Source organism: Limulus polyphemus, unplaced genomic scaffold (assembly GCF_000517525.1).
Source record: "Limulus polyphemus unplaced genomic scaffold, Limulus_polyphemus-2.1.2 Scaffold494, whole genome shotgun sequence".
NCBI classification, from domain to species: Eukaryota; Metazoa; Arthropoda; class Merostomata; order Xiphosura; family Limulidae; genus Limulus; species Limulus polyphemus.
Window position 1 is genome coordinate 73,177 of NW_013666104.1, and position 12,359 is coordinate 85,535.

The 12,359-nt window shown below is 32.4% G+C and overlaps 1 protein-coding gene across 1 annotated transcript in view; it reads left to right on the plus strand.

The window, feature by feature from the left end:
• LOC106458626 (V-type proton ATPase catalytic subunit A) overlaps positions 1-12,359 on the plus strand; it is a 53,096-nt gene that overhangs the window by 33,674 nt on the left and 7,063 nt on the right. The window contains exons 10-13 of the mRNA XM_013918150.2: positions 2,762-2,876; positions 3,276-3,483; positions 3,743-3,802; positions 7,766-8,032. Coding sequence (XP_013773604.1) covers positions 2,762-2,876; positions 3,276-3,483; positions 3,743-3,802; positions 7,766-8,032 — 650 coding nt within the window. The remainder of the gene's footprint in view (positions 1-2,761; positions 2,877-3,275; positions 3,484-3,742; positions 3,803-7,765; positions 8,033-12,359) is intronic.

Below are 12,359 nucleotides of genomic sequence, written 5' to 3' on the forward strand. Positions count from 1 at the left end.
TAGGCAACATGTGAAAGAAAAAAAAGGACATGAGAGAAACATTGCTTAACAAACCTTAAGACTTAGTAAAAGAATTTGATATTTTGCATATTGAAATCATTGTAATGTATACTGATAATCTGCCAGATTTCATTAACATACCCTTACTAATTTAAAAGTTATAGCATGAAAACTATAACAAGCACAAAATTGTTACGAAGTCAATCCCAGGGACCGAGCCCCTGCTGAAAGAGTTAATACAGTGTGTTTATGTTCACAGAATTTGGCAGACCTTTAATAAACATTACAAGTCATTTGTACTTGGAAAATCAGATTTTTTAATGATGGATTTTTACTGAAGATTTATCTGTGAATGTATCAAATTATTTTTCTTTTGGATTAGTCACATTAGATTAAAATTATTTTTCTTTGTTCTAAAAATCTCACATTTCATTTTTGTAACCTCTAAAACCTCCTAAATACATATAAAACTTTTTTTCAGTAAAACTTTATATTTATTTGTTATTACCTTTACCTTAATGCTTGCTCTATTTGATTCTTCAGTTTTTAGACAAATCATCAAAGTATAATGAAAAAGACAAGTTGTAGAATCAGAAATAAAATGAACAGCTGTTTTCTTTATTATTGGTAACAAAGTTTCAAAGTATTTCTCTTGATAGTTTGAACTGCTAAACATTTCATATTTATTTTCTGTGTTTATTTTACTATCAACAACTAAAGTAAAAACCCGACTGAAAATATAATGGTAAATTGCTGCTTGTTTCAGTAGACTGTTTACATGACACCGTAATACGATACCCTCGAAAGCAACAAAGCACATGCTAAGAGATTAGCCGAATTGACCCCCTGCTCCGAGAATAGGATGTCTGATGTATCGGATTACATATCCTACAATGTTTTCTTAAAAATTCAGAGTAATCACACTGCACTTACAATCAGTGAAAACATTTATGCCAACAACAGAATGTGGAATTTATTGGCTTATGTATGTATCCTACAGTGTTTACAACAATAATTCTCCAGAGTACGAAGGCTGTACTTTGAATCTGTCAAAATGTTTATTATATGATTGATGCCTATACAATAAACATCTCAATTCTTTGAATATTGGTAATCCTTTTGGGGTGTTTGGAATTTAGCACCATAAGTGTACAAAGATGTTATTTGAGCACATGCTTATAAAATCCCATTCCTATTTTCAGTACACTTATTCGTCAACCAATAAAAACTCAGGTTTCAGTACTACCATTTGCACTTGTTTGTTTTGGTTTTAGTTTTGCAAGCCTTCCGAGTCTAGTCTTCTTCATAAAGCATGACATTATTTCTCCAACACTTGTAAAATATTTTACCTTTCTAAATGTTATGAATAAATCTGTTTTTAAGTTGTCAAGTTTTTAATGTTGTAAAATTGCATTTATTTTACCTCAGTTTAGACAATTAGAATAACACACATACAGTAAACATAACTGTATTGGCCTACAAAATACAAAGCTCTAACTATAATACAAGTATTTTGCAAAATACAGCGATATTTTGTATACCATACATTACGTGTGTGTGTGTGTGTGTGTATATTAATATTTACTCAAATGTTCAAATTTGAATTATTTTTCTTAAAACATAGAACAAGATTTCGAGTTCTTATGATATTATGAAATGTTGCACTTGTGTGTCACATGTGCTAAGCCTCGCTGTAAGCCTAATTTATTCTTCTGAGTGGAGGGTGGAGAGATATAATTTTTGTAGGCTTCAAATATATATTTTAGAAACCAAAAATTATCAAGTTACTGTATTAGTACACACAAAATCCATGTGTGTGTGTATATTAATATTTACTCAAATGTTCAAATTTGAATTATTTTTCTTAAAACATAGAACAAGATTTTGAGTTCTTATGATATTATGAAATGTTGCGTTTGTGTGTCATGTGCTAAGCCTCGCTGTAAGTCTAATTTATTCTTCTGAGTGGAGGGTGGAGAGATATAATTTTTGTAGGCTTCAAATGTATATTTTAGAAACCAAAAAATTATCAAGTTACTGTATTAGTGCACACAAAATCCATATCATTTTACTGGGTCTCTAAATAAACTATATGTGGGTTACAAAAACTCCTATTTCTATTCACAATGTTCAAAGTACATTATTAACCTATTAGCTTTAAGAATTAAAAAGTAAAATATTTAATACATAAGTATGTTATTTCTGATTCTTAGCAATGCATTTTTCACATTTTTTTGCTTAGAAAAAGTTTATATTATCTTATGTAACTACAAGTACTTTGTATGGAGTTCTAAGTACAAACATCATAAAATAAATTGTTTTTTAAATAGTGTGAAAAATAAGTTATTGCAAATTCTTTTTATTTAAAACAAATTATATTGTCTTGTAATTAATCTTATTGAAACTAATATGCTTACTACATATCCCTTAATAAACGATGTTTGAAAAAAAATACTAAAATGTGAAAAAGTAGTTTAATGCGAGTAGTCATAATTGTGTATATAAAAACAAACTTTCCAATGATGATAGTTTTTGTTTGAATATGAAAATACAGTATCATTACTCAGCATATGTAATATGTTTGTCTTTGTGTAAAACAGTCTTGTATTTTTATAAACCAAATTTGTCTTGATTTATGCTCTGTTTTTGATATAAGGTGTTGTTTTTTATGTACTTGCAGAACTTATTTTTTACATGAGATATTCTTCTGTGAATTTATATAAGATAATTAGTTATGGAGTAAGATATTTTAATCACTTAGATTCTGGTTATCCTGCTTATTTGGGAGCTCGTCTTGCTTCTTTTTATGAAAGAGCTGGTAGAGTGAAATGTTTAGGAAATCCAGAAAGAGAAGGGAGTGTTACTATAGTGGGAGCGTAAGTGATCTTTATATTTATTGGTTTATTGTTAATTACTTTATACATTGTCATTCCGATAAGCCACTCAGCAATGAAAAAGTAGAGTTTAAACTACTTCTGTTATGTTTAAGCCTGGAACAAATATCTTTGGAAAAATGAAAATTTTATGTCTATTTAAAATATTTTTTTATTCTTAAATTGTGTAAATACAGTTTTGTTTGTAGACTGTCATTCAATACATGTTTACAAAATCCTTTAGCCATTAAATAGATTGTCTATATTTTGTAGGTGCTAGGTGCTTTATGAATACTTCATTTCTGTTTATAAATGGTTAAAGTTATCTTAAATGCTTATCATAACTTGCCTTCATACATTTGAGTCTCAGATTGAGTGATATTTAATTTTTTATCTGTACAGTGTCTCCCCTCCTGGTGGTGATTTTTCAGATCCTGTGACATCAGCAACTTTGGGTATTGTTCAGGTGTTTTGGGGCTTAGACAAAAAGCTGGCACAACGAAAACATTTTCCTTCTATCAACTGGCTAATCTCATACAGCAAGTACACCAGGGCATTAGATGAATTTTATGATAAGAATTATCCTGAATTTGTTGCTCTCAGAACAAAAGTAAGAATTTTGCTCTAGAAAAATCGAGGCAGGTCAACCAAAACAAAAAGTTGTATGATTCTTCTTTTATTTTTCATTCTGTTACAAAAGTTTTCCTTTACATAAGCACTATTTTTAGTTTGTTGCCTTGTAAATGGAGAGAATTATGAGATTTTTCAAGAAACGTACTTGTAATTTGGCTAAGGATTTCTCTGTGATATAGTTGTGTTTTTTGTTTTTGGTTGCTCTTAGGTTTCATGTATATGGTTTTTGTTTATAGTGCCAGCAGATTCTTCAAGAAGAAGAAGATTTATCTGAAATTGTACAGCTAGTAGGCAAAGTAAGTAGCTATTTTGGTTCATTTATTTCTATTAGCCTACTGAATTATTTTAAAGTTCCTAATTTTAATATACTGAAATCAGTAGTTTACTTAATGTTAACAGCAAACTTTGCTGATCTTTGCTGGTTAATGTTTTTCAAGCAAATTTAATAAATGATGCACTATATACATCAGATTAAACAGATTTTAAAACAAATTCAACAGATTACTACACTTTTGCTATTAGAGTAATGTATTTTACTAAGTTCTTAAATTCTATGCACATGTGTTTGGTCTGTTGGACCTAGACTGTACATGAAAATTAACAGTTACTATATTTCCAAATTTACTTCATTTATATTCATGAAATGTTGCAGACTTTTCGTAAATGTTGAAAGTATGTTTTATACAAAACATTAGATTTTTTAACAAAGTATTTCTACTAAAGAATTGCTAGAGAATTTACTGAGTCAGTCTGCATAAAAGATAAATTCCCTGATAGGAATAAGTATACGTATTTTCAGTTTAAAGTTTTCATAGTTTGCATAATCTTTTGAACCTTTCTAAAGTTTTTCAGTAACACTGGATGTTTTATTTGCAGAATTCTCTACACCAACAGCATACTAGATTTCAGTGTGTTTATAGACATCACCTAAATATAATGAAAAGAATGGTTGAAAAACATTCTTTTTCATTATTGACCGTGAAGTTATAGATCACTTATATTTACAGTTTAAACCTTTATTCTTTTATTAAAAATGTAATAAATATGTGCAGTAATTCCCCCCCCCCCTCCTCTCTCCCACAGGACAATAAAACAATAAATCACAATGTGACCCATTATTCTGCTTCCAGCAGACTGTAATACAAGAAGCTTTTAGGTATATCTCAGAAAAGCAATAATCTTGGTGGCAAATTTACATTATTGCTTAGCACTATCTATAGTATGAGTAATTTGTGCCAAATTTGGAAGGTCAAGGAATAAAAGGAAAAAATAAGTAAGCACTGTTGACATTGTATGGTAGAAGTAATAAAATGTAAGTACAATAACTTGTAATGAGAACATGTAATGTGACATACAAGACTTAGTATTGAACACTTTTTTATTTTATTTTGAAATAAGAAACTAAATTTTTATATAATATTAAAATTTGATTTATTAACTGTCTTGATTCCAAGCATATTGATATATACATTCATAATAAAGGAGTTTAATCAAATTTTGAATTTAAGTGGGTAAAAAGTTGACATGCACATTGCGACCTGACTCTTGCACAAAGGTTGAATTAATTCAGTTTACATGTACTTTTAGAAACAAAGTTTTCATCTTGTTTTAATTGTAATACTTGCATTTTCATCCCTATTAACTCTCTTGACACGGGGTCGGTCAATATGACCGTGTCACGTGACCTTTTGTACTCGTTTAAAGTCTTTATAAATTAACACTTATAACTTAATATATTGGGTATATCTTCATGAAATTTTGCAGTCTTTCTGTTGATATTACAAATCTTTCACATACAAAAATTCATATTTCTTAGTGAAGTATTTTTAATATAATAAAATAAAGATTTGTCCATGAATACATTCAGTATTTGTTTTGAATAGTCCTTATGCAAAGTAATTTTCATGTTAAAAATACTTTTCGTCATCTCAAAAATCTCAAATTTCCTTTGTTTAATTCCTAAAACCTCCTATATGTATTTCAAACGTTTTTTTCACTAAATCCTTATAGTTTATCTGTTATTTTTTTCTACTCTACATCAAAACAGAATTGGTCAATTTGACCAACCTCATAACCATCAGAAAAAAAAAATTGAAATAAACCTAAATTAACTTTTTTTTCTTTCTAGAATGACTTCAAATTGTAACATGAAACTACATTCGTTTATCATAAGTAGCTCTAAGTTCGTAACATTATACATTTATTTATAATTAAATTTTATTATTTTATTGCCCTTTAAACTGCGTCTAACTACTATCTGCACCATTATAAGTTGTAAATCACTCTGGGAACATGCAGCTCATGTTATGCTATTGAATTACATTACCCGTGAGCTGCTCATGTGCGTGTCTCCTGAACCATTTTAATTATATTATTATTAGTTATTTTACCTAATCTAGCCTTAAATAACTTAAAAAAGATCTATATTTTTAGATTTTAGTTACTTTTATAATAAAAAATAACGAATAAATATGAAAAACAAGAAATAAAGTACTTACCCAATTATCTTTTTTCTTGCTCTTGATTGTCGAGGAGAGTTAAGCCTGATTTGTTATAGTAATTATAGTAAAGCACTTAACTATTTTTATTTAATTAAATAATGCACCAAAGAATATAGACTAATAACATGCAAAAAGTAGACAAATTCACTTACCTCTCAAAATTTTCCTGGCTTTCTAATTATGCAACAAGAGCCGTTACAAATTCATCCAAGCTAGTCATTAACTTCCTATGCGAACGATGCTGCTACTCTGAGTGAAATTGATGATTATCTGTTCAGAACACAGTGCTATACAATACGTCATTTTATAGATGAAAACCTTGACTTTCTATTGGTTATAGGTAATATATAATGAAACGTAAGAGAGAACTATCAACGAATTGACAAGCTAGAATATAAAATAAGAACGTTTTATTTTTTTCTATTTACTAAGATATTTCTCATGTAATAAATCAAACACAGTGGCACCCTAACCACTTCTTTCTATTCTTCGAAATGCTCCCTTATATACACTTCTATATATGACATGAATACCCAATCGGAAGCTCAGAATGTCCCCTAGTGGCTTTCTCAGCCATTTTAATGGGCTTGGATGCCATTTTTTTCTTTTGAACCAATATTTCAAGGAGGTTAGGTGTGTCTTTAGTCTGCTCGAAATTTCATATTTTTTTAGAATTAAATACATCTTGGTTACTAAGCTTGATAAACTATAGTTCAATTCTTTGGTATTGATGTGGTAATTTATGATTTTTTTAGTTATTCAAATGTGTATATAAAACCTAAAAATAATTTTGTTTCATTTCTATTCATTCTAGAATGAAAGAAGCATAACTTGGTGATTATGGGATCGGTCAAATCTACCAAACTCGTACAGAGATTCATTACTGAAATAAACAGATAAAATATAAAGTTTTTTCATAAAAAATGTTTGATAACTATTTGGACATTATAAAGATTTCACATGTCAAATTTGAAAATTTTCTGATGAATAAAAGTGTTTTTAATCTTAAAATGAACATTACTTTGCATGTTAGATAGGCAACATGAGAAAAGAAAAAAAAGGCATGAGAAAAGCATTGCTTTACAAACCTTAAGACTTAAAAAAATTTGATATATTGTGTATGAAAGCATTTTAATGTTTACTGATAATGTGCCAAATGTCGTTAACTTCCGTTTACTAATTTAAAAGTTATAGCATGAAAACTATAACAAGCACAAAATGGTAACGAGGTCAGTCCCAGGGACTGAGCCCCTGCTGAAAGAGTTAAAGTATACTTTTGTTCATAAATATATTTGACAGGAACATGATCACACTGCTTCTCATAACTTATTTTTCCAGCTGAAACATGTAAAGTGCTGTTTCATCTTCTCAGAGTCTCTGGTATAATGAGTAATTTATATATTATCACTTTGAATTCCTCCTCGTTATCTTGTATCTGGTAAACTTTTATGTTAAATCTTTGGTTTCTACAAAATAATTTGAATATGAGATCTTGGTATTAAATTATTTAATACTTTTGATTTATTTCTTTTAATTATTAAAAAACCATGTTTTCATATTTTGGTCTTTATGCTTATTTTAATACACTAACTACAGAGTTGTGAATCAAAAGGGGAAGCACGATTTTCTAAATGTAAGCATTTGTTTCTGTATGTAAATAAATCTTGTATCTCTGCATTTAGTCTCACATACTTGACTAGTTTTTATGATCTATTGACAAACTTTAGACAGAATTTAATTTTTTTTCTCATCTAACAGGCATCATTAGCAGAAACAGACAAGATTACATTGGAAGTTGCAAAACTTCTCAAAGATGACTTTTTGCAACAGAATGGCTACACCCCGTATGACAGATTCTGTCCCTTTTACAAAACTGTGGGAATGATGAAGAATATGATAACTTTCTATGATTTGGCTAGACATGCTGTTGAGTCCACAGCTCAGAGTGAGAATATCATTACATGGGCAGTTATCAGAGAAGCATTGGGAGATATCTTGTACCAGTTGAGTAGCATGAAGTTTAAGGTAAGCTGTGGTTTAATATGTTACTGAGACAGGAAATAGTTTTTTCTCTTGTTATATGTGTGAAATGTAAATATATATATATGTATTGAAATATGACTAATGTAGAAAGAGTTAACAGTATTTCATTTCTTTGTTTTGACACAAGGTTTAGAAGGAAGTTTTTGGATAAATACATTTGATAGTTTTACATTTAACTAAGAATTGGGTGATATTAGGATTATTGATAAGTTTCAGTATGGTCTCACTTCCTTTCAGACAAAGCTATCTCGATCTTCTTTCTACCCTCTAAGCAATGCTAAAAACTTTTTTGCACTCAGTGCACCAGTCTATATACCCCATCAATTTCATTCCATTTTTGAACATTTACATATCCTGTGATTGCTCTTTACCAATACTATTATGCCAGCTATATTGGTGCAGGTAACTCACTCTGCTATTCCTGCTCATTGTTCATTTTCTCCATTGGCACAGCTTCATTTATATATGTGTGAGTTTTTTTTTCTATGTAGCTTCCGTTTATGATTGTTCTTATTTGCCATTTCAAGTTTTTTCAACAGTTTTCTTTTACTGTGCAATAAATTGTTTCCATAATATTTTTTTCCATTTGTTTCTTGTTACCGAATTATACAAGAACGTAATATGAATCTGCGATTCAGTGTATCGACTACAGTAGTTCCTATTACAGTTGATAACACTATTAATAAGATTTCTCAAGAATCAACTTGAACTTTTTCTACAGAGGAGGTACAAGTTTTAATTCACAAGGATCTAGGTGTTTGGCCGGTGATTTCTTCTCCTTTTAAATCTAACAATGTTGCTGAGGAAGAACAATCAATTAAAAATTAAGGAGAAGACAATTTGGAGTCTCTTTTTTTGGTACCTTCTTATTTTGGTCTGTCACACTACACCTCTTCAGAAGATTTCACCTTCCACACTTCTTTTCACAGCTGGCTATGCAGATTGACAGTCAATGCATATTCATTTTTTTCTGTTTGTTCAAGACAAGGGTGATTTCACTAGTTTTCTTTTTCTTGCTCCTGTTGCTGTGCCTTCATATCATTTATTTTGATGGAAATTTTTTTTTCTCCTCCTTTGTTCCTATTGGATCGATGATAAGGTTTTTGACTTGTACACTTTGCACCTGGTTGTGATACCCATGGTAGATGTGGCTGTGTGGCTTTGTCTTTCTTTATACATGGAAGAATTAAGTATCCTTTATCATCTTCAGTGTTTTGTTAGTTCTATATTAATGAGTACTTTGTCAACAAGGTATGTTTAGTTAGTTTGTATTTTACATATCATACTTACTGGTAACATCTAATTCATTGTTTTATCTGAATATTTTTTCATCATTGTTAAATACGTGTCTCACAATCCTAATTTTTGTCAGTGTAGGACTTAATTTTTTTGCATTGCTAAATTACTGATGTGTTTGTTTCTTTCCCATTCATAGGGCAGAGCTTTGCTTTGGCTACATTTGATACTAGAATATAAATTTTCTCCTCATACTCTACAAGTCCGGGTTCATCCCTGCAGTACCCACATTGTTGATAGTTATTTATAGCTATAAGTCCAGTGTTCCAGTTTAGGGCCTTATGAGTTTGGACTAACCTTGGCTCCTTATGTGTTTTGTTGGGCGGTAAGAACTTTTATCCCACATCTTCACTTGATGGGTCTTTGCACTTATCATTACATGGCTTGCTGGCTCCTGTTTGCTTTTTCCCATTCATAGTCCAGAAACTACACTTGTCTGCTCTTACAAGAAGCAGCATGATTGGGATTCCTGATAAAGGTGGAGAAGTTTGTTATTATCCCCACTTAATACCTTGTTCATTTAGGGGTTTTTCTTCAATTCCAACCTGAGTCAGGCCCAACCTTTTCCTCTTCATCTTTGGGATATGGAGCATGCAGTCCACAAGACTCTCATCTCACATTTTCTCGCAGTTCGAGAGGTTCTATCTCTTTTGGGGATCTGAGTTTCCTTGGAAACTCTCATTCCCATGGGTTGAGCTTGTATGCATTCTCTTCAGTGGATACTCCTCAATCAGTGGTACTTCTACTCAGATCCCTTGGACCACCTTTTACCCTTCCTTATCCAATTAGGGCCTGCCTTGTTTGGTGACTACAGAGGGACCGGACCAAAAATGGGGTTCCACTTCCTCCACCTCTTTTGGACTTACATATGTTCCCAGATGCATCTGCAGAAGGTAGGGTGCTTACCTCGCCATTCAGGAGATTTCTGGTAGGTTAAGGAGTCTTCTCTCCATATCAACATTCTCAAACTTATGGTGGATCGTCGAGCTTTGTCCTACTTCCTTTCTATCCAGCAGGGAGGGTGGTTATGGTACACTCAGACAACTCCACAGTAGTCACTTATATCACCACGCAAGGGGGTACCACATCCAGGTCTCTGTGCTTTAGATTTCTTTTTTTGGGCCTACAGTTACCACAGTCTTTGCTTGCCATGTTCCTTTTGCCTTGAATCTGGTTGTGGATCATTTATCTTGACCCAACAAGATTCTTCCCACAGAGTGGTCCCTCAATCCACAGGTCTTTTGATTGGTGTGTTCTAAGTTGGGAACACCTCATATTGATGCTTCCACCACCCACTGGAACACCAAACTTCCTTCCTTTTGACAGCTCTTCAGAGTTGTATCCCTAATCCAAACCACTCTGTGTCTAGTCCTACTTGTGGCTCCGTATTGGCTGGCACAACCATGGTTCCCTCTTATCTGACTTTTACTTATACAACCTCCTCTACCCTTACCTCTGCCGTATCTTCACACACATGGCTTTTGTCGGGTCCATTGCTTCAGCCCAGGGACTGATTCTAATTGTCAGGTCCATTGCTTCAGCCTAGGGACTGATTCCATGTGTTGTATCTTTCCTTTCCTGATCTATCAGACTTTCTTCCATGTCATTTTATCAAAGAGGATGGTCTACTTCCCCCTTTGGTCAATTCATTGTGGCTTCTGTCCTTCCCACCTTTCCATTCCTCATCTTTCCCAATTCTTCATCTGGTTGTTTGACAAAGGCTTGTCTGCTTCAACCATGTCTAACCATCGGGTGGCCTTGTCAAACATATATCATTTCTCCAAGTTTGTAAAGATTTGTCTTCCCATTGTCATTTTCCTCCTTTTCTGCCCCTTTTGAGTCATGCATCTTCCACATTCCTTTGATTTGCCTGATTGGGATCTCATTGTGGTCCCTTATGCCCTTTTCTCTCCTCCCATTGAACCTTTGTTGATGTGTTCCATGTACCATCTCTCCTTCAAGATGTATTTCCTTCTCTTCCTTGCTTTTGAACCTCGTTGATCAGATGGATCAGATATTTATGCCGTTAAAGTTACCTGCATCCTCTACTATTCCTCTTGTGTCATCCCATATCCTGACCAGTCCTTTCTCTCCAAGACCTATGCTGCTCGTAAAGGTGATTTGACTTTCACATCTGTTTCCTTACCTTCCATCTTTCACCTATACTCCCATTCTGCTCCTGATTGCCTTGTTTGCTCACTTCATTCCTAACAGTGTTAGGTGGCATGTACTGCTTCCTTTTGAGGTTCACATTTCTGATTTTCTATTCTCTGGAACCCTTCCATTTCCTATGATCTATTCCTTGTCACACTAACTGGTTGGGTTCACCAACTTGTTAGGCTGGTGTATTCAGACTTATCCTTGGAATATTGCCGTCTCCATAATGTATCTTATCATCAAGCTTGTCATATCACCATGTTTTTGGCTGCTCGTTTTTGCCATCCTTTGGAGGAGATCTTTCAAGCCGGAATGTGGACTACTCCCAATACCTTCATTGCCCATTATCTGCTTGATCTGGCTCTATCTTCTTCAGGTGGATAACGTCTCCCTCCTGTGGTGATTCTACACACGTTCATTCACCTTTGACTGAGATAAGTCTTATCACTTCCTTTCATTTAAGTTTTTATTTTTAGCAATCCTTGTTTTTATCACTGATAACACAGGGCTTTAATGGTTTTATTATCTTGAAATTTTTACATGTTCTACAGTAATTCCTGTACACTGAATCTGAAAATGATATAAATTTTTCTCCATCATGTACAGATTTTTCACAAAACGTCATATGTGCTTTTACATGAGTGAATCATTTTCACTAAAATTGGGTCATATTTCTTTATGCTTAAAATGTTGACAACCCTGGCTATAGATTTCTCTAGACCAATCGCGATGTGAGAGTCTTATTGATCATTCTAGCACTCACGAGAAACACTGCTAGTATATAAACAGTTAACAGGCTGCATGTGTCATTTCTGGATAGTATTTGTTTGTGCGTGCACTTGGACATTATTTTTTT